General features: G+C 38.6%; 2 protein-coding genes across 2 annotated transcripts; one reads left to right on the plus strand and one right to left on the minus strand.

Annotated features, from left to right (window-relative positions):
• The first annotated feature begins 5,871 nt into the window (after positions 1-5,871).
• LOC137245887 (serine-rich adhesin for platelets) lies at positions 5,872-6,615 on the plus strand. The gene has a single exon (XM_067777084.1). It carries the CDS (start codon positions 5,872-5,874, stop codon positions 6,487-6,489), a length of 618 nt encoding a protein of 205 aa, XP_067633185.1. The 3' UTR covers positions 6,490-6,615.
• Positions 6,616-8,751: 2,136 nt separating this feature from the next.
• Positions 8,752-9,873, minus strand: LOC137246369 (facilitated trehalose transporter Tret1-like). The gene has a single exon (XM_067777464.1). It carries the CDS (start codon positions 9,871-9,873, stop codon positions 8,752-8,754), a length of 1,122 nt encoding a protein of 373 aa, XP_067633565.1.
• Between the last annotated feature and the right edge of the window lie 13,872 nt (positions 9,874-23,745).

Raw genomic sequence — 23,745 nt, forward strand, 5'->3', positions numbered from 1 at the left:
GCATATATTGTTGTCTGCAAAAATCATATATTATATACCCCATATAAACTGTAATTTTTGCCGTTTTTTACGGCTAGAAGCTTCAAAATTCATCAAATTTCATCAAATAGTTACGTTTACGTCATATATTTTTGAAATACGTGATTCGTAGTCATAGTTTTTACATGCAGACCGCAAAAAACGTGAAGCTTTGCATCCTCACAGAAAGTACCTACCTATTTTTTATTTTATATTTTTCTTAAAAATCGTTTAGATATGTTCAAATTTCACCAAATGTTTACGTGCATAGCATATATTGTTGTCTGAAAAAATCATAGAGATCAGTTGTATATATAGTTTATATCTCATACAACCGATTGTTCAGATAAGAAACTTTGCGCAATTTCTTCCCCATTTTAACAGCTATACGCTTCAAATTTCACCAAATGCTTACGTATATAGCATATATTGTTGTCTGCAAAAATCATATATTATATACCCCATATAAACTGTAATTTTTGCCGTTTTTTACGGCTAGAAGCTTCAAAATTCATCAAATTTCATCAAATAGTTACGTTTACGTCATATATTTTTGAAATACGTGATTCGTAGTCATAGTTTTTACATGCAGACCGCAAAAAACGTGAAGCTTTGCATCCTCACAGAAAGTACCTACCTATTTTTTATTTTATATTTTTCTTAAAAATCGTTTAGATATGTTCAAATTTCACCAAATGTTTACGTGCATAGCATATATTGTTGTCTGAAAAAATCATAGAGATCAGTTGTATATATAGTTTATATCTCATACAACCGATTGTTCAGATAAGAAACTTTGCGCAATTTCTTCCCCATTTTAACAGCTATACGCTTCAAATTTCACCAAATGCTTACGTATATAGCATATATTATTGTCTGAAAAAATCATATATTATATACCCCATATAAACTGTAATTTTTGCCGTTTTTTACGGCTAGAAGCTTCAAAATTCATCAAATTTCATCAAATAGTTACGTTTACGTCATATATTTTTGAAATACGTGATTCGTAGTCATAGTTTTTACATGCAGACCACAAAAAACGTGAAGCTTTGCATCCTCACACAAAGTACCTACCTATTTTTATACTCAGTTGAGCAGAGCTCACAGAGCATATTAACTTTGATTGGATAACGGTTGGTTGTACAGGTATAAAGGAATCGAGATAGATATAGACTTCCATATATCAAAATCATCAGGATCGAAAAAAAAATTGATTGACCCATGTCCGTCCGTCCGTCCGTCCGTCTGTCCGTTAACACGATAACTTGAGTAAATTTTGAGGTATCTTGATGGAATTTTGTATGTAGGTTCCTGAGCGCTCATCTCAGATCGCTATTTAAAATGAACAATATCGGAATATAACCTCGCCCACTTTTTCGATATCGAAAATTTCGAAAAACCGAAAAAGTGCGATAATTCATTACCAAAGAAGAATAAAGCGATCAAACTTGGTAGGTGAGTTGAACTTATGACGCAGAATAGAAAATTAGTAAAATTTTGGACAATGGGCGTGGCACCGCCCACTTTTAAAAGAAGGTAATTCAAAAGTTTTACAAGCTGTAATTTGGCAGTCGTTGAAAATATCATGATGAAATTTGGCAGGAACGTTACTCCTATTACTATATGTATGCTTAATAAAAATTAGCAATATCGGAGAACGACCACGCCCACTTTTAAAAAAAAAATTTTTTTAAAGTCAAATTGTAACAAAAAATTTCATATCTTTACAGTATATAAGTAAATTATGTCAACATTCAACACCAGTAATGATATGGTGAAACAAAATGCAAAAATAAAAGAAAATTTCAAAATGGGCGTGGCTCCGCCCTTTTTCATTTAATTTGTCTAGGATACTTTTAATGCCATAAGTCGAACAAAAATTTACCAATCCTTGTGAAATTTGATAGGGGCTTAGATTCTGGGACGATAACTTCTTTCTGTGAAAAAGGGCGAAATCGGTTGAAGCCGCGCCCAGTTTTTATACACAGTCGACCGTCTGTCCTTCCGCTCGGCCGTTAACACGATAACTTGAGCAAAAATCGATATATCTTTACTAAACTCATTTCACGTACTTATCTGAACTCACTTTGTATTGGTATAAAAAATGGCCGAAATCGGACTATGACCACGCCCACTTTTTCGATAACGAAAATTACGAAAAACGAAAAAATTCCATAATTCTATAGCAAATACGAAAAAAGGATGAAACATGGTATTTGGATTAGTTTATTGACGCAAAATATAACTTTTGAAACAAACTTTGTAAAATGGGTGTGACACCTACCATATTAAGTAGAATGAAATGAAAAAGTTCTGCAGGGCGAAATGAAAAAACCCTTGAAATCTTGGCAGGAATACTGTTCGTGGTATTATATATATAAATAAATTACCGGTATCCAACAGATGATGTTCTGGGTCACCCTGGTCCACATTTTGGTCGATATCTTGAAAACGTCTTCACATATACAACTACCACCACGCCCTTTTAAAAGCTTCATTAATACCTTTAATTTGATACCCATATCGTACAAACACATTCTAGAGTCACCCCTGGTCCACCTTTATGGCGATATCTCGAAAAGGCGTCCACCTAGAGAACTAAGCCCCCCGCCCTTTCAAAATACCCATTAACACCTTTCATTTGATACTCATATCGTACAAACATATTCTAGAGTCACCCCTGGTCCATCTTTAAGGCGATATTTCGAAAAGGCGACCACCTATAGAACTAAGATCCACTCCCTTTTAAAATACTCATTAATACCTTTCGTTTGATACCCATATTGTACAAACGCATTCTAGAGTCAACGCTGGTCCACCTTTATGCCGATATCTCGAAAAGGCGACCACCTATACAACTACCACCACTCCCTTTTAAAACCTTCATTAATACCTTTAATTTGATACCCATATCGTACAAATACATTCTAGAGTCACCCCTGGTCCACGTTTATTGCGCTATATCGAAAAGGCGTCCACCTGTAGAACTAAACCCCACGCCCTTTTGAAATACTCATTAACACCTTTCGTTTGATACCCATATTGTACAAACGCATTCTAGAGTCACCCCTGGTCCACCTTTATGGCGATATCTCGAAAAGGCGTCCACCTATAGAACTAAGGCCCACTCCCTTTTAAAATGTCCATTAACCCCTTTCATTTGATACCCATATCGTACAAACAAATTCTAGGGTCACCCCTGGTCCACCTTTATGGCGATATCTCGAAACGGCGCCAACCTATGGAAATAAGGATCATTCCCTTTTAAAATACTCATTAACCCCTTTCATTTGATACCCATATCGTACAAACAAATTCTAGAGTCAACCCTGATCCACCTTTATGCCGATATCCCTAAATGGCGTCTACCTATAGAACTATGGCCCACTCCCTCATAAAATACTCTTTAATACCTTTCATTTGATACACATGTCATACAAACACATTCCAGGGTTACCCTCGGTTCATTTTCCTACATGGTTATTTTCCCTTATGTTGCCACCATAGCTCTCAACTGAGTATGTAATGTTCGGTTACACCCGAACTTAACCTTCCTTACTTGTTTATTTTATATTTATCTTAAAAATCGTTTTAGGTATGTAGATCTGTTCACTATATATTTCTTATCTTATACATCCCATTATTCGGAGATTACGAACGGGATAAGATTATTGTTCAGCCCCATTCATGAAAGGTATGAATTCTTCGGCACAGCCGAAGACAGTCCCGTTCTTACTTGTACACATTATATTCGTCTGAAATAAGAGGTTTAAGTATTTGTCCAACGAAATTTGACAGGTTATAACAGGGTACCATAATTGATGAAGCAATAGGGCGTAAAGGTATCTGTGGCTGAAGGATTTTTGGTAGCCCATACAGCCTCGGCGCTGCTGCGGCCGTGCAAGTTAATTGCTGTTTCTCTTTTTTATTTATTTGTGTTGTTTTGTAAAGTTCCTCTACTATTTTGTTGTTTTTTCTTTGTAGCATACTAGTTGGATCTGTTCTAATAGATTTATATGTATTCTTAAATAAAATAAATAAAAATAAATGTAAGGCGCGATAACCTCCGAAGAGATCTAAGGCCGAGCTTCTCTTCCAATTTGCGTCTTGCTCCTCTTGATTTTCCCTACAAATTGGCCGGACGGTACCTACATGTTTTATGCCGACTCCGAACGGCATCTGCAAGGCAGATGAGTTTTCACTGAGGGCTTTTCATGGCAGAAATACATTCGGAGCGCTTGCCAGACACTGCCAAGGGGCGACCCCGCTTAGAAAAATTGTCTTCTAATTGAAAAACCTTATTTCTAAAATTTTGATGTTGCTTTGCCCGGGGGTTGAACCCGGGCATACGGTGTGGTTGGCGGAGCACGCTACCATCATAAAAAAAAAACCAACCTAAGTTTTCCTGAGGAGGTAAGGTGGCTACTTTCGCTCGGAAGAAAGTTCGCAGTACCAACAACAAGCAAAAGTTTCTCGCCAATACGTATTATAGCGGAAATGGAACAAGTAATCATGGGCATAAAAGGCGAAAAGGTTAAAGATATAGCGCGAAACAAGGTGAGCAATAGTATACTACTTTTCAAACGCAACATTAAACACAACTCGGCCGAAAAATCCATACTTGCGGGGTTTAATCAAACGAAAACGTTCCTTAAAGCTCACACTAACATTGTTATAACAGATGCGGACAAGGGAAATAAGACTGTAGCAATGTACAAATCTCAGTACACAGACAAAATGAATAAATTATTAGAGGATAAGAATACATATAAATCTATTAGAACAGATCCAACTAGTATGCTACAAAGAAAAAACAACAAAATAGTAGAGGAACTTTACAAAACAACACAAATAAATAAAAAAGAGAAACTGCAATTAACTTGCACGGCCGCAGCAGCGCCGAGGCTGTATGGGCTACCAAAAATCCATAAGCCACAGATACTTTTACGCCCTATTGCTTCATCAATTATGGTACCCTGTTATAACCAGTCAAAATTCGTTGGACAAATACCATGGTTCAATTATGTACAGGTTGGCTCATCTCATCAGCTGATTTTATTTATGCCATTGCATGGTCGAATGGATTGTCAAAAGGAGATGGCAAACTCATAATGAAATCAACACATTGGCAACATTTTACTTACACATACAAAAACTGCTAAGTTTTATGTTTCCATTCCATACCATTCGCACCAACACCAATACACAGATTTTGACAATTTGAACAGACATATTTTGTTGCTTTGCAGATGAGCCAACCCGTATATAGTTGAACCATGACAAATACTTAAACCTCTTATTTCAGACGAATATAATGTGAAAAATGTGTTCATATTGAAAGACCGATTGAATAATATTAATGTGTGTGACGAAGATGTTTTAGTTTCCTTTGATGTTGTGTTTACGAAAATGCAAAATACAACTGAGATTAATAAAGCCAAGTTCCAACAAATTCTAGATTTTTGTCTCAGAGAGAATAATTACTTTATGTGCAATAACAAAATATACACTCAGACTTTTGGAATGCCAATGGGAAACCCACTTTCACCTACAATCGCCGATATTATTATAATTTCCACCTGAAAGACGCTGCAGTAATCTTTAATATTAACTTCACCTGTCGGGATCATGTTTCATGTGTAATTATGGTCTGAGAAAGTTTTTTAAAATCCCGTATGCGTTTTAAAACCCCCTAATGCTTACGATTGATTGTTTCCTTTGCTTATGATTTTTGTTTAAATCAAGCAGCTTGTCAAATAAGTGTAAATGATCAATATTATTTAAGTATAAAAAAAAGCTGATTTTAATTGTATTATCTTGTGTATATTTCTATTAAATCATCATACTGAAATGTCGACAAAATTGCAGTGTTCAAAAAACAAACCAACCACAATTCAAATATCAACAAATTTGCGGCAAACAACAACCAAATCACAAAAGCTTCAAAGCTCCACCTCTGTACGATCTTCAGCGAGCTGTGGCTCACCCACAACGCGTTCCACAAACTCAACATCAAGCAGCGCAAGTTCATGCGACAACCGGCGCGGTATTAGCACCGATAGAATACTGAGCAAGAGTGGTACCAACAACACAACCAAATGTTCTTTAGCCAACAAAAACTCCTCCACTAGCAAACGTTTCATAGTACATACCAGCAACAATAGTGCATCATCACCTTTTCGTTCATTCATCACGAGGGGACCACGTATGCGTCAACCATTGGCACAAGCCAATGATTTCGCTTATGATCTATCCAAAGATGAGTCCAAATTTATGGGCACCTTTAAGGGTCCCATGAAAGCAGTGCCCGATAAAGAACGTGATCTATTGAAAAGTGGTCAACGTGGCGCCTACTTGGCTGTGCGCTATGAACATTCACCCGATCGCAAATATAACTATCCCCAAGCGACGAGTTGGCGTATCGGTTGGTTTCATAATCAAATGACTAAACCGGGTGTCGCAATTTGAGAAAGTTATCAGCAGAATGTAAACGAATACGAAATGCAAGTAGTGCAATCATATCACGATTTGTTGGCGCTACTGGCATTCGTAGAAGTTTGCCTGAAATCTTTCTTGTTATGTGTATTAGGCGAGTGTGAATATGAATTTGTGGATGTGTATATTAAAAAATTTAAATTATTGAAATTGAATGCAATTCGATTAAAAAGTTGCAATTGTGAAAGCTTAAGAAAAAAAATAGTTTTGTCTGAAAAGCTTTAAATTTCCACTCCCCTTTTATTTATTCTTTTTTTTTCATTTCCTTTCCTTTCCGTTCCTTTACTTTCTTTTCTCTTACTTTCCTTGCCATAAAACCATACTCCAATTAAAAAGAAAACAAAGCCGCGCACATGAAGACAGCTGATGACCCATGCAAAAGTTTAACTATGATTGAAGGCATGCACCTGGAATGTCCCTTAATGGGATTGATGCAGATGACCGGCAGAAGCCCGCAATTGACAATGATGGAATTAATGTCGCCCCACCTGATTATGAAGAAGACAGAATAGCAATAACTAGATTAAAAAACAAAAAGGCCGCGGGCTCTGAGGGATTTTCTGCGGAGCTATTCATACGGCGGCAAGGACACATAATATATAATATAATATAAGGCACATGCATCACCTTCTTTGCAAAATTTGATCGGAAGAGTGCATGCCTGGCGATTGGAATCTAAGTGCTCTTTTCCCAGTCCCCAGTCCTCAGGAGATCCTGCAAACTGCGCCAACCAACGCAGAATCAGCATTCTTAAATTCCCATATAAGGTCCTGTCAATCTTATTATGAGAAATGAAGAAAGTAGTCCACCTTTAATCCCCTGATTGGACTGTATCAGTGCGACCTCAGATCTGGCAAACCAACCAGATTTTCACTATGCGTCAAATCTTGGAAAACCCCTGCGAAAAAATAATTGCACACATCACCTCTACGTCGATTTTAAAGCCGCCCTCGACAGCACGAAAAGGAGCTTCCTATATGCCGCTATGTCTGAATTTGGTTTCCCCGCAAAACTCACACGACTGTGCAAAATGACGTTGAGCAATATCATCAGCTCAAACAGGATTTCGAAGGACCTCTCCGAGTTATTCAAAACTAAACGAGGTTGCAAACAGGGTGGAGAAAATTATGCTAGCTGCAGAGCTTAACCGCTTATTCTATATTCTATAAAAGCGCACATTTACTTGCGTATGCTGGCGACTTGATATCATCGGCCTGAACATCCGATTAATTTCTGCTTACTCCAAACTGGAAAAAGAAGCGGTAAAGATGGGGTTGATGGGTGAATGAAGACAAAACGAGGTACCTGCTGTCATCGAGCTGTACGAGCGTAGACATTAACATAGTCCAGAGAATTGGAACCCAACGGCTACGCCATGTCATGCAAATGAAAGATATTGCCCGGGCTATGAAAGTATTTTTATCAGAACCCGCCGATGGAAGCAGAGGAAGAGGGGGTGGCCACTCCGCTGGATGGATCTGGTGGAAAACGATATAAATTCCCTTCGGTGGGACCAATTGGCGCCAGTTTATCCAACTAAGAAGCGACTGGCGCGCCATAACCGTTTAAATCTTTCAGAGTTAGCAGTTTCTATGGGTATCAAAAGAAAGGAAATATCTTCACATGCTGGTTTTTTGTTACTCATTTCATATCGGATTTGCAAAGTAAACAGGGACTAGAGAAAGGCGTGTTGAACGTAAAAAATTAACGAAGCGAGAACAGAAGATAAATCTATGTTCAATCTTCAAACTTTTACTGTAGCTATGACCATGGCTCAACATATGGTTGGCTTATCCCTACACCAACAACATAGCTTTTGTTCAGATTGTCAAAATCTGCGTGTTGGTATTAAGCGAATAGAATGGAATGAAAACATAAAACTTAGCAATTTTTGTGTGTTGGAAGAAAACGGTGTCAATGTGTTGGTTTATTTTGAGTTTGCCATCTCCTTTTCACAATCTCTACTCCAGTGAAATGAAAAATATAAAATCAACTGATGAGATGAGCCAACCATATAGTTGAGCCATAAATAGAACGTGATTAAAAGAAAATAAATAAGCTCGTTGTTTTCAATATGAAGCATATAATTTTTATACTTTCGAAATGCAAAAAAAGATAACATTTTTATCAGGAATATAATATGGATTTTAAAGTATAATGTGTATTTATATATAAAATCGATAATAAAAAAAAAATATATATATCCCAAATGTATCGATATTTCTGCAATTTTTCTCATTTGTTCTCTCCCGCCAATTCCGCTTGAATTTCAGCAAAAGTTTTGCCCTTCGTCTCAGGCACACAAAAGTATATATAAACGCTGCCCACCGCTAATATACCAGCGAATATCGCAAAGCAAGAACCACCGCCAATGTCGTCTTTTAAAATCGGAAATATTTGTGTTACAATAAAAGCACATGACCAATTTGTGGTACCCGACAGCGAACCAGCAATACTCTTTATATCTTCAGGGAATATCTCAGCCATAAATAACCATGGAATCGGACCAAAACCAACCGAAAACAAAAGTATATATAGGCAAAGGCTTAGTAATGGCAGCCAACCTAAGCTCTTCACAGAATCCTCATCGCTTTCCATCATAAAGAAATAGACCGATAATAAAGCCAACGATAGCACTTGACATATGCCCGATATCAATAATAACGGTACACGGCCCAAAATATCGATAACAAATAATAAAACAACAGTTGCCAATACCAACATAATGCCAATAATAATTGTACCAATTTCCGGTGATAGACCGCCCGCACAAGATTTGAATATATATGTTGAATAGAATATGACTGCATTAATACCGGAAAATTGTTGTAGCACCATAAGCGATATCGATAAACCGAGTGCTTTGAGTGTAGTTTTGCGACATAAAGCCTTACCAACACTCACTTTATTCTCTTTATTTTTAGCATCATCCACTTTCATTTCATTCATTTCACCACTAGCATCATAATCCTTGCCACGTAACCATTCCATTGATTTTTGTGCTGCTTCAGTTTTACCCTTTGCTATTAGATAACGTGGTGAATCTGGACAAAAGAAGAATATCAAACCGAATATTAACGGTATAATGGCACATATCATGCTAAATGTGAATGTTTTTATGAAGGCACCAACAACATAACTAAATAATACACCAGTTGTTATGAGCAATTGAAAGAAGCTACCAATTATGCCACGCACTTCTTTTTGTGATATTTCCGTACAATACATTGGCGCACAAATGCAGAATGCACCACCAGCCATACCCGTTATAAAGCGTGCAATCAATATCATAATTTTATTTTGTGCGAGTATAATTAATGACCAACCAATTTCAAAGGGTATAACCATTAGCATCATACACCATTTCGGACCGATAAGTGTGATTAGTACGCCAATAGGTAGACAAACTGTAGCCGCGCCAAGGGTCATTAATGAACCAGCCATTGCAAATTCGGTGTTCGAGAATTTGAAGCCATAACTATTTTCGCCAGTCAATTCTTCTTGCACCTGTGAGGACCAGCCAATTGTTGAGCCACACGCTAATGCACCACCAGCAGCCGCTAAACCTGCTAAGTATTGTCTATAGAGTTTAACCGACATATTTGTTGCTTTACTAGAGATAGACTCCAAAAAATAGATACGCTTTATATTTTATTTATGGTCTGGATTTAAAAAAAAAAATAAGCAAAATTCACGTAAAATAGTTGTCTCTAAAAATTATTATTTTGTTTTTTTTTTTTTTTTGATTTTGATACTCCTTGGTGCCATGGTATAAATATTACCAGGTAAAACCATTTACTGCATGGTGGAATCACCAGGTGAAGTAAATAAAAAGAGATAGAAGATGTACACTATCTGAAACGTTAGGGATGTTTTTTCAACGGTCAGAAGAGGGTAAAATGTTTACCCGCTTTGGAAAAGTAGGAGTAGAAAAACAAATGCCTTGCTACGAAAGCCATTACAGACTGTTTTTTTTTCAGCATATCAGTGCAACCTAATGCCAATACAAAAGGGATACACAGGACCAGTGCAAAATTATATTACTTTAGGGATCGAATAAAATTAAAAACTTAAACTGCGATGGTTAGTAAAATACAATAATGCGTCTAAAGTAAACTGACCTCAACTTCAACTGCAGTTGAAGCTTTTATCGAAAAATCGAACATAAGTGGGAGAGGTGTTAACCATTATATAGTTGAACTGTAGGAACTTTGCGCACTTAAATGGGTTTCGGGTTTGATGAAAAGTTTTACAGTCACACTTGGGAGTGATCGTAATACTGTTTCGATCTCTAAAAATCCATTGTTCTTTCCATCTGCTCTGTTGATTTGACATTGAGAGTCGGAAGTAAAACATATGACCTTCTAATATATCATACAAACTTGATCAGAAGATCTCCCATAAGCTCTTGACAGTTAATTCATGATGTATTACTAATGTTCCCAAGTTATTATTTACTAAAATATGTCATGGGATATAATAGGAGTGGGCCTAGAACCAGAAGGTACTAATTCGAGCGAGCCGGATTCATGTATTCTAAATTACAATCCATAACTGTAACATTCCTGTTATCTTAGTGGTCTAATTTTTAGGCCAAAACAACAATAGCGAGTAACAATTTTTTGTAATTGTATTTAGAAATCCATTGTTTTAGCGAAGTGTTTACATAAATAAGGTGTAATACGACAGTTTTGGTGTTCTTGCACATTTCTCGAAAGCTTTCAGTAGCGCTGCACAGGCGAAAATCCATGATTCAATTACACGAGGTTTCGCATGTAGATTTTTTAAAAATGTGACACTCCGCACTCATGGTTGTTTTTAAGAAGAAGAGGAGAAGGGGGAATAATGAGATCCCCTTTTTTAAAAAAGGCACAAATTCGACAAAAACCTCCTTTTTAGACATGACGATTGATATAGCTTTAGCCAGGGGCTTTGTTAGAGAATATGGCCGTAATAAACAACCTGTTGACACTGAGGGAAAATGGTGGTGTGCGTAACGCGTCATACATAAATCCTAAGATGGATATATGGACTGAAGTTTAGGAGCTGAAAACTTCTCAGCAATTTTAGCTGTCGCTGTCATCTTTCAAACTCGGCTAGTATCTTCCCAGCAGAATTCCTGGGGTCTTATCCTGTAACTATATTCGAAGAAAAATACGTTTCAAAAGCTTTCAAATAAAAAAAAAATTTAATCCGAGGACTTACTCAAGCAGCGCTAATGGCGCTAACCTCCCCCATCACATCGTCTAAGATCGTCTGCAGCTGCAAGAGGTCGCTTTAGGCTGTTGCTAACTACGCAACAGGCACCGATGGATGCATCATAGGTGGCAGAGGTGCATCATTTAAGAAAATAAATCTTTAGGATCATTGCCATAATCACTGGCCACCTGCATGAAGAAAGAACCGAGATCCCCTTTTACAGCATTGGCTTGAGCTGCGTTGAGGAGAGCTACAACGAAATAGTGACGCACTGCCTTTAGCTATGCCCAGCTTGATCACACGCTAGGTTTCAAACTATTGGCAGTTACACACAGCCGGAACTTCCGGAAGTTGCTTAGTACTCCGTAAATGAGATCTGAAGTTCAAACGCCCGAGCCAAATGTTTTAAAAAGAGCGCCGAACATCCTTTTGATCAGCAGGAAGTGCATCAAAACAGCACCTCGTTATTTACTTTCGGGTTTTTAACATACGGGCAGCACAGCAACCAGGATTTGCGCTTATTTGTGGCATCTGCAAAATAATTAGAAAGTTCAAGTACTCAACATTGTTACAAAATTGCGTTTTTATTTGTAATTTACCCAAAAGTTTACAGCAAAATTATTAAATTTTTCACGAATGTTATCAAAAGAAACTATCAAAATTAAAAAAGTGTACCCAATTAACATTTTTTTTTCTGAAAAGTAACACTTTCAGAACTGTTTTAAAGTTTTTTTTCATTATTCAGAAAGGAGTTTGAAAAGAAATAACACTTTTCATTTTTAGGAGCGACTTGGGAGTTTGGAATGTGAAACGCACAGGGTGGTCTAAGGCTACATGGGTAACCTTTAATAATTAAACCATGAAACAAAATTCCCGTTCTAAGAAATTGCCCGGCCCCAAATAGCACCAGATTCCATAGGAATACCAGGTTTGCAAAAAGCACCCAGTTCTAAGGAGTACACGGTTCTCAAAACTACCCGATCCAAGAACATAACCAGCTCTAAAAAAAACCGGGTTCAAAAAATTACAAGACTAAAAACATATTCGGTTTAAAAAGTATCCTAATAAAAAAATTACCCAAATCTAAAAGCGTTCCAAAAAAGAAAATCTTCAAGAGCTTAAGCCGCGCTAAGAAAAAGTACCCGGCTTTAAAAGAGTACCCGTTTCTGAAAAAGTACCCGGTTTCAAAATAATTCCCTGTTCTGAAAAAGTACCTAGCTCAAAAAACACCCACCTCTAAAAAAAGTACTCAATTGTAAAACAAAATACCCGGTTCAGAGAAACTGCCCGGCTCCAAATTGCACCCGATGCTAAAAGAATACCAGGTTTGCAAAAAGAACCCGGTTCTAAGGAGTACACGGTTCTCAAAAATACTCGCTTAAAGATCATAAGCAGCTGTAAAAAAACGGGGTTCAAAAAATTACAAGACTAAAAACGTATCCGGTTTTAAAAAGTATCCTAATAAAAAAATTACCCAAATCTAAAAGAGTACCCGGTTCTACAAAAGTATCTAGTTCTAAAAAACGAACTCTTCAAGAGCTGAAGCCGCTCTGAAAAAAATTACCACGCTGTAAAAGAGTACCCGTTTCTGAAAAAGTAACCGGTTCCAAAACAATTCCCGGTTCTGAAAAAGTACCTGGCTCACAAAAGCACTCATCTCTAAAAAAATTATCCAATTCTAAAACGAAATACCCGGTTCTAAAATGTTTCCCGGCTCCAAATAGCACCCGATTCCAATATAATACACGAATTGCAAAAAGTACCCGATTCTAAGATGCACACGGTTCTCGAAAAGTGCACGCTTCAGAAACATAACCAGCTCTTAAAAAGTACCGGGTTCAACCCGACTCTATTTAAAAAAGAACCCAGCTCTAAAAACTCACCTAGTTATAAAGAAGTACCTGGCTCTGAAAGGGTACCCGATTCAAAAAGTTCCCGGCTCCAAAAGCACGCTGCTCTACAAAAAATGCCGGGCTTAAAAAAAGTACCTGGCTCTAAATAAGTTCCCGGTTCTGAAAAATTACTCGATTTAAAGTAGCACCCGACTATAGAAAAAATAGCTTGTTCAAAAAAATACCCGATTCCAAAAATCACTAGGTTCTAAAAAAAAGTACCTATCATCATCATCATTTATGATGGCCGTTTCGTAACAAGTCACGTCAGCTATCCCTGTTTCGCGATAACTGACGCCAGTTGGAAGCACCAAGGGGGGTCAAGTCGTCTTCCACCTGCCTCTCCCAACTCATTGGATGTCTCCCCCTTCCTCTGCGTCCGAACTACGGTGTGGACTGAAATAATTTCTTGACAGGAGTGTCTTCGTCCATTCGCATAACATAATCGAGCCAGCGAAGCCTTTGTGTTTTTATTCGCAGCACTATAGTCATATCGGCTTAAAGCTCATAGAGTTCATCATTATACCTCCTTCTATACTCGTCGTTGGCATCACCTACAGGACCATAAATCTTCCGGAAAACTTTTCTGTCGAACACTCCAAGGACAATCTCATCATCTCTCCGCACCGTCCATGATTCTGACCATCAGGCCAGGATGAGCGACTTGAGCAATTGCTTACTCAGTCCAAAGTAGCACTAGTTGGTAAGAGTTATTCTCCGTTTGTTCTCTAAGCTGACATTATTTTTGCTGTTAATGCTGGTTCCGTCATAGTTTCGAATTTATATCCACTAAGAGTGACGTGGTTGCCAAGGCGCCAATGCGCCGATTCTTTCTTGGATGACAGCAAGTAATTCGTCTTTGTCTCATTTACCGCAAGACCAAAGTTCTAAAACAGTACTCGGTTGTGAGAAGGTATGTGGCTCTAAGAAATGTAACCGGTTCAAAAAATTACGCGGTTGTCAAAAAGTAGCCGCTCCTAAAATAGGGTCCTGTTTGGAAATTTCCGTTTTCATAAAATGACGAAGGTCTGGTGATCACGGTCTTTTATACATACAGAGTCATTGTTTACTGTACAATGTACAGAGTAGTTGGTGGGGGCGTATGAGTAACATTTTTCATATTGTCACGGATATTAGCATCCCTAAGCTATACCATCATTAAGGCGATGCTAAGCGATGTTCACGTCAATAATCAAATCATGTATACACATATATAAGGCAGCCGAAAGAGATGTCACACACAGATGCATTTACTTATACGCCTATGTGTGTGCGAGAGACTGTAAACTACAAACTCACATACATCTGAGAGACGCTGAAAAGTAGAAAATTGTAAACAAGTAGAAACTATATGAGAACTATAAACACTCGAAATAGTTGGTAAGTTCTGGAAATAGAAGAGCCTAGATGTATGCAGCGTAAACTATAAAAGCGGCACAAGCGAGTAAAATGTAATTCAGTTTGAGTTGAGCTATCAATCAGTTTGATTAAGCACGCGATCTGGCGGCCAATAGTAAAGTTTCATTTGAGTTATCAATCAGTTTGGTTATTAAGCCAGCGAGTAGCAAAGTATAAGTGTTATTGTGAAGTACTTAATAAAGGCCATTTTTCCATCATTCAATATTAGAGTTATTTATTCAACAGTTTAGTGATTCGAACTTAGCAGAGGATTGCAAATAAGAGGATTTGCGGCAGATTCGTTACAATTGGTGTCAGAAGAGGAATTGTTGAATAAATTCCAGAGGACAACAAGGACATGGCAAAGTTCAGTGAATTGAAGATCCAGCAACTAAAGAAGGAGTTGGAGAGCCGTGGATTGAATACAAGCGGCGTTAAATTTGAACTTCAGGCACGGCTACGAGAGGCAATGGAAGCAGAAGGAATCGATGTGGAAGAGTATGACTTTCATCTTGATGGCGAGGAAATAACAAAAATGGAAGAAACACCGCAGACAATGGCGAACACAGACCTGAACATGATATTGGCTGCAATATCTGCTCAAACATCGACAATGTCATCACAGATGGAATCTCAAGAGACACGTATAACATCAAAGATGGAAGCACAAGAAACGCGTATAACATCAAAGATTGAAGCACAAGAAACGCGTATGTCAGAAATGTCGACACAGATTACATCGAAGATGGAAGCACAAGAAACGCGTATATCCGAAATGTCGGCTCAAATTTCAGCACATATATCATTGCAGATCTCTGCTCAACTGGAAGAGCAAGAAGGACGTATTTCCTCGAAGTTGGAGGCGCAAGATACAAAAAATTTACAGTTTGAAGAAAAAATCGAGGCCGAGGTGGATGCTTTGAGAGGACGTATCGAGCAGTTGCAACTGAATCGCCCAGCAGTTTCAACTAGTAATTCAAAGGTAAAAACACCATCCTTTGACGGTTCTGTTCCTTTCCAGGTCTTTAAGCTACAGTTTGAGAAGACCGCAGCAGTGAACAACTGGAATGTGGAAAATAAAGTTGCCGCACTCTTCGTAGCATTGAAAGGACCAGCCGCCGAAATCTTACAGACCATTCCAGAGTACGAACGGAACAGTTATGAGGCATTGATGGCTGCTGTAGAACGGCGATACGGAAGCGAACACAGGAAACAGATATTTCAAATAGAATTGCAAAACCGCTACCAAAAAGCTAACGAGACTTTGCAGGAGTTTGCTTTGGACATTGAAAGATTGGCTCATCTTGCAAATGCGGATGCACCCGTGGAATACACGGAAAGAGTGAAGATTCAGAGCTTTATAAATGGCATAAGGGACGTCGAAGCGAAGCGAGCCACATACGCGAACCCAAAGCCAACATTCGCAGAAACGGTGTCACAAGCTCTGATTCAGGAAACGGCGTCGCTTCTGTGTAAGCCAGTTTTCAAAGCACGCCGTGTAGAAGTAGAAAGGCCAGAGTGGGTAGACGCAATATTGGAGGCACTGAAAGGATCGCAAAAGCGATGTGAAAAAGTTATCAAATCTTCAAATGCGGGAAGTCCGGTCACATAGCACGTCATTGCGATCTTGGTCTTAATAGTTCCAACAATGTGGGTGGCCGTAAACGCAAAGCTGGAAGAGATGAGCAAGAGCGAGTAAGAGGTAGAGAGCTAGATCCAGCTATTGAATGCCCTGTGATATCTGTGTCGCAAATTGGAAGGAAATCAAGCAGTCTTACCGTCAGAGGGAATGTGGATGGCAAAGAACGAGTACTGACTGTAGATACGGGCGCATCTCATTCCTTGATCCGATCTGAATTGGTCAACAGGAGAGTAAAACCGTTACCTGGAGCAAAGTTGCGTACGGTCACTGGCGAGTATAACCAAGTTCAGGGAGAAGTGATATGTGAAGTATTGATTGGGAAAGTCATGGTTCTACACAAATTTGTTGTGGCGGAGATTGTTGATGAAGTTATATTGGGAGTGGATTTCTTGGTTGACCATGACATCAAGATCGATATGCAGAGAAGGGTGATGTGTTATGAGAACCAAGATGTGCCACTTAACTTTAGTTTGGAAAAAGAGTTCAGCAGTAATCGGGTACTGGTGGAGAAGACTCGACGAAGGCCACGAAATTCAAAGGTAAAGGTTGATGGAACAAATGGGCCAAACAAATCAAAACCGAAGGTACCTGTGAGAGAAACTCTGGCATTGAAAAGCCCTAACGGACGTACTGAAACGAAGAAAGAATGCAAGGGTGGTTTCAAGCCAAGGCACACTACTGTTGTGAAGCGTCGGAACGATACTGATTATGCAAAGGAAATCCGTCCAGGGCAAGCTCTGCGAAGTAGTTCTTCATTGGTCAAGCAACAGAGTGCGAGGGAACGATCCAGGATAATGAGTAGTAAGATGAAACACAGGTACGACAAGGAAAATAATTCGAAAGGTTTCTTGGCGGGAGATTTGGTACTGTTATACAACCCTCACCGGCGGAAAGGTGTTCCATCCAAATTTCGGTGCAGTTGGGAAGGCCCGTACAAGGTTGTGAAGAAGATCAGTGATACCATCTACCGCATACAAGCATTGAGAAACCACGGAGTAGAAGAGTGGTACATTTGGCGATGCTAGCAGCGTTTAGATCGAGAGATTTGTCTGATCGGGACGATCAGACTTAGGTGGAGGGCTGTGTCACGGATATTAGCATCCCTAAGCTATACCATCACTAAGGCGATGCTAAGCGATGTTCACGTCAATAATCAAATCATGTATACACATATATAAGGCAGCCGAGAGATGTCACACACAGATGCATTTACTTATACGCCTATGTGTGTGCGAGAGACTGTAAACTACAAACTCACATGCATCTGAGAGACGCTGAAAAGTAGAAAATTGTAAACAAATAGAAACTATATGAGAACTATAAACACTCGAAATAGTTGGTAGGTTCTGGAAATAGAAGAGCCTAGATGTATGCAGCGTAAACTATAAAAGCAGCACAAGCGAGTAAAATGTAATTCAGTTTGAGTTGAGCTATCAATCAGTTTGATTAAGCACGCGATCTGGCGGCCAATAGTAAAGTTTCATTTGAGTGATCAATCAGTTTGGTTATTAAGCCAGCGAGTAGCAAAGTATAAGTGTTATTGTGAAGTACTTAATAAAGGCCTTTTTTCCATCATTCAATATTGGAGTTATTTATTCAACAGTTTAGTGATTCGAACTTAGCAGAGGATTGCAAATAAGAGGATTTGCGGCAGATTCGTTACAATATGTATATGATGTAGAAATGAATGCGAACTACGTGCTTGTAAAAACAACTACAAGATATAACCGTTTCTAACATTACTGACGTTTGATTTTTTTTAATTTCCAAGTTTCGCACATACATATTTATGTTTTTTTTCTTTTTGTTGAGAGAATGATTTTAAAATATGAAATTGGCTTAAAAAACAAAAAAACGGTCGTGGCCGACCAAAAGACAGAACGGTTATACCTTCTAAGTGTTTTTATCATACTTAAACCACGTTTACGCATCCAAAATAGTTAATCGAGACGTTTACATATGTCCTATCTCTGGGAATTAGGTTATTAGCTATGAAATTTTCACGTTTCCCGTTTGTTTCGTACTTCCATTTGGAAATGACACCCTATAAATGGTGGTAGAACTACCCCCCCCCCCTGCGCGGCAAAACCCCACGGACATTAAACCCAAGGAAAGCTAGACGTCGGAAGGCTGCAATAGCAACTCGCCAGTGATTTCGCAACTCTACTCTCACACCTGCTCCCTAAGAGCACAATTCAGTTCGAGGGAATGCAGAAGCAGAAAGAAAGAAAGAAATCATGTCCCCCCACCCGGTTATGACGTGAGATTATGACGTGCCCGACGTTTGCGATCTAAGTGTTCTTGGCCCAGTTCACAAGAAGGTCGATCCTGCAAACTGTGGTAGCTATCGAGGAATCAGCCTTATCAATATGGTTAGCGTATTTTGCGAAAGATTGAAGCCCACCACGAGTGAGCACATGGATCTTATCAGTGCGCCTTCAAACCTGGAAAATCCACCGTCGACCAGATTTTCGCTATATGTCAAAGTCGAGATAGTAGTCCTGTACTGTACTCTAACCTTTTTACGGCTTTGTAGTAAAACTTATGTGTTATTGGTTACTCTTTGTTATTGCATTTGCCCTCATTCTCAGATTTTGTTTATATGTGACCCGTTCTGTGAAAAGGTGGCTTGTGACTCAAAAAAACAGCTGTTTGCTGTTTCTCGCAATTTCTTTTTTGGGTCATAAGCCACCTTTTCATAGACCGGGTCATATATATTGTTTTATAAATTATTGTTTGGCCTCTGTTGATAATTTTAGGCTTAGTTATTATCTGTTGACAATGATTATTTGCAAACGATCAACTGAGGAAGACATTACTCACGTGTCGAAAAAATTGTTTTGTATTTGCTATTAAAACAGATAAACAAAACAAATTTGAGCGACTTTAAGGTATTGTTTGTTTATTGTTGTAGCTCTTATGTTTCAGTCACTTAGCACTCGAAAATAAAATATTTAGGCCCGGGCTTTCAGTGGTCCTTTAGAATTAGCTAGAGTTGCCGGGAGTTTAATCTTTCTTCGCTAGATAGGTCATTTATGCGAATGGGCGAAGAAGCTTCGGCCAAGAAAGTTTTTCAGTCGACACCGCACTTTGGAAGCATAGGAGCGAAGAGACCTTGACTGAGTTGGGAGAGGCAGGTGAAGGAAAACTTGACCTCCCTGACGTGACTTCTTACAAAACGGCCAAAATCACTTAGGCGGTTAAGCGCCAATTAAGGATGATGATGATAGCATTGTAAGTATTAACGTATACGTACACGTATTTAGCTTCGGAAGCCCTGTTTTTCTTAATTGTGGAAAGAGGGTAGAAAAGTTGGGTGACGGCCAACTCGAAGGCCAGTGTACGAATATGGCGTATTTTATCCTTCCCTATCCCAGTATACCCCCTTCTTTAGGTGGCACAATTAAGCATGTGAAATCTCCTGGAAGGATTCACGTAGTGAAAGGAATTCTCTCGCATGACAGTAGGGCTAGTATTAAGCCGTCCTGATACGCGAATGTTCCACGTTTAAATACAGCAAATGACTGGTATTTCCATGGAGCTAGCCAAAATCTTTATGGCGTATTTTTATGGCTCTCTCAATAACGGCGAGATCCTTTCAGCGGAAGTTTCAAATTTTTTGTAATTTTTTCTATTCGTTTGGGGACCAACCCAGGCTAGTATTCCTTATTGGCAGTCGGTAATTATATGCGACAGCATGATACTTTTAATACACGTCAACCAGAATCGGGAGAGGTGTCAAAAGACCCGTTTTTGACCTAGCACCACGAATGCGAAAACGAAAGCTTGAAACTTTGCGTCTGTCAGATATATTTGGAAAATAAATTGAAAATTTTCATGTGTTTTTTGTTATTTTGATAGTTTGATTGAACCCACAAAAAAGATTGTAAATTGTGACACATGTTTTGCGCGGCTATAGTTTTGGTCTCCAAGGCGTGGTTGGACCCTTCCAGGGTAATTTCATATAACCGCGGTCAAAGGCCGCCCATGCGGAAAGGAAAAGTTCTCCGGTGTCATTTTTCAGTTTTTCGTTAATAGACGCAAGATTTTTTACTTCTGTTTTTGAATTCGCGATCGGGTCTTTTTACACCCCTCCCAATATTTTGGACGTGTTACAAGAGCGTCATGCTGTTGTCAGGGCCGTAGAGAGAAAATCCGGGCCCGGGACTAAACAATTTCCTGGCCCCCTATAAAAAATCCACCAATACATTTGATTAATTTGGATAACATCAAACAAAATTTTTGCCACATCAACTAAATGATTTTTGGACTAAGAGCTGAAAATAAAATTAGCACAGAATATTTACTATTTATACTGTTTTATTGTAACGTGGAAATAAAATTCTCTTTTAACAGTCACATATTGCTTCAAATAATCTTTTCTAGTTATTTGGTAACATATTAGTACATTTCTGATAAATATAATGATGATTATAAATTTCAATTATTCAATATAGAAGGTTCGGATATCAAAGAGTGGCTTTTCATGTCATTCATGTCTTCAAATTGCCACAAAAAGGAAAACTTCCCTTTCAAATTTCTCATAGCTGCAAATCGTTCAGTAATGCCAGCGATTGCCGAATCAACGATCACCAATAATGTATTGTTTTTAAAATCAGACTCTGGATCATCCGTAATCATCTCATTTCCATTATCTTCAAAACATCTTTTGGGTTTTCTCTTTCGATTGTCCGGAAACTTTGGCGAGATGTTCAATGGAATAGCACCTGTTTTGCATTCGTTTAAAAATATTTCCCATTGGTTCCTGATTAGCTTAAAATCAGCTAATAAGGCATCTAGATGTCGGACCTCAACATCCATTGTGGCGTCTCTAGCTTGGAGTACGACGTTTCTTTCATTAATGGTAGTCAGTATTTTGAACCATATTGAGGACAGCAAGATACATTCGAACTTGTTGATGTACTTGAGAATGGCGGTAACATCTCCGTATGCTTGTGCAGTCAAATTTAGCTTAAGTAATGCGTTTATTGCTTGTGTTAATCCTGGAACATGGTTTGCGAATAGTCTGATTGCCTCAATTCTAGCCGACCACCTAGTGTCTGAAAGACTGTGAAGAGATCTCGGTGCATTTTTTTTTTTTTTTTTGAGGATGTCCCATCGTTGTGGACTGCTGCTGAAATTGTAAAACATTTTTGCACAACTCCGAAGAAAGTAATTGCAGCCGTACAACATTCTGCAGCATCAACACCACATAATTTGAGACTGTGGGTTGCACAAGGCGAGTAATCAGCATTCGAGTTTTTGTCGAGAATGTGACGTTGTGCTCCGTTGTAAGCTCCTCACATGTTGGCGCCGGTATCATACCCTTGTGCACGACAACCTTTTAGTGGGACTTCATGTTTACTTAGAGTATGGCAAATTAAATCAGCGATTTCCTGACCAGTTTTTTGGTTACAATCCACGAAAGCCAAAAACCGTTCTTGAATTGTAAAATTTGTTGCTTTCGAATTGAAATGGAGGTAGCACAAAATGAACGTAGTCAACGTGACTAGCATCAGGCGTAGCATCAAAGATAATAGCAAAATACTTGGCTTTCTTGCGTTGATCTAATATAGTTTACCTCACGTGTTTTGCACAAATTTCTATAAACTCGTTCTGAACGTCTGGGGAAAGATAGAGAACTTGTAAACGTTTGTGCTGCTGTTGTGAAATCCTAACTTTCTCCAAATGATCTCTAACTATCGGATCATATTGGCTTATGGATTCTAAGATGCCCAAAAACTACCATTGTTTCCTTCACCAAGATATATACTTTCGCCTCTGAAAGCTAGGCCTCTTTCACCCAAAAATAAAATAGTGTCTAAGATTCTATATAAAAGTCTTTCCACTTTTGAGTTTCAGTGATCAGCTGTTCATTGATAAGTGTATCAGCTGTAGCCTCCTTTTGATTTAGATTTTGTAAAGATCGGCATTAAATATAACATTTAATGTGATCTTGAGTATTTTCGTGTGATGGCAGTTTATCGTATAGCTTCTTCCATACCTGGAGTTTCGAATATCCCCCAGGACAACAAATTTTAGCTCGACTTAAAGTATTGGTGCTTAACAGGCGACATGGTAGGTAATAAAAAGCATTGCTACTGGCACTCCACACTAAGCAGTCACCCTCCACTTTCTCTTCATTTGGCAAGATTCTGTTAAACAACGAGGTAGAAAATGCCTCGTCATGACGATCAAGTGGAAAAATAACAGGACATTTCAGATGACCTCGACGAGTTATTTCGTTGACTTCTTCAGATCGCAAAAACTAATTTTTCACGGCACCGATGTCGAAGTCGCTTAAATAATCTGGACTTTGATACAGAATTGGTGGTATATTTGGAAGACTTTTTGAAGATGAACTTTCATCAGTGTCACCACGGAAACTTTATGATTTCGGATTCGTGTAAACATATGTACATTTTTGTGTGATGTTTTTATTGTCTCCTCGTTGTTCGAAAGCCCAGGCAAAAAATCATAATCAATATTCGTTGCTTTTGAAATTCGGCTTAAAATTTGCACATGGAACAACTAAAGACTATATTGAATTAAAAAAAATGTCTTAGTACCTCTAAATCGCGGGCCCCCTAAGAAATCCAGGGCCCGGGGGAATTCCCCCAGCCCCGCCCCCCCCCCCCTCTCGACGGACCTGGCTGTCGTATAGTATTGTGATGAATATTAGCATCACTAAGCTGCTACTAAATAAATGCACAACAACAATAAAGCTGCCACTCTTATGTAGAAGGCGACGATGAGATATCTCACTCACACATATATGTAGTCATCAGCCGAGGTAGTTACTCACACATACACACGCATATGGCTATCGGAGAGGCGTGGACTACAGATATACATGTATATAGCTGGTAAATTGCCAAGCAGGAGATACAAGAGTGCTAGAAGGTGATACGTCTAGATCTTTGAAGAAATATGCGGACGAGGCAACAGAGAGTATAAAATCAGCGCAAGCTGAGTAATAAATAGTCAGTTTTGATTTAAACACGCTATTGGTTGTGAAGTACTACTCCCAAAGTAATCTAAATAAGAGCAGTTTGTCATACTAAATATTGGAGTGATTTATTCAACAGTTTAGCGATT

This window comes from Eurosta solidaginis, chromosome 3 (genome assembly GCF_040869045.1).
Source record: "Eurosta solidaginis isolate ZX-2024a chromosome 3, ASM4086904v1, whole genome shotgun sequence".
Taxonomy (NCBI): domain Eukaryota; kingdom Metazoa; phylum Arthropoda; class Insecta; order Diptera; family Tephritidae; genus Eurosta; species Eurosta solidaginis.

What these genes read in the sequence shown, in the direction of transcription:
- LOC137246369 (XM_067777464.1), bottom strand. Translation starts at nt 9,873, where the DNA reads ATGATGCTAATGGTTATACCCTTTGAAATTGGTTGGTCATTAATTATA.
- LOC137245887 (XM_067777084.1), top strand. Translation starts at nt 5,872, where the DNA reads ATGTCGACAAAATTGCAGTGTTCAAAAAACAAACCAACCACAATTCAA.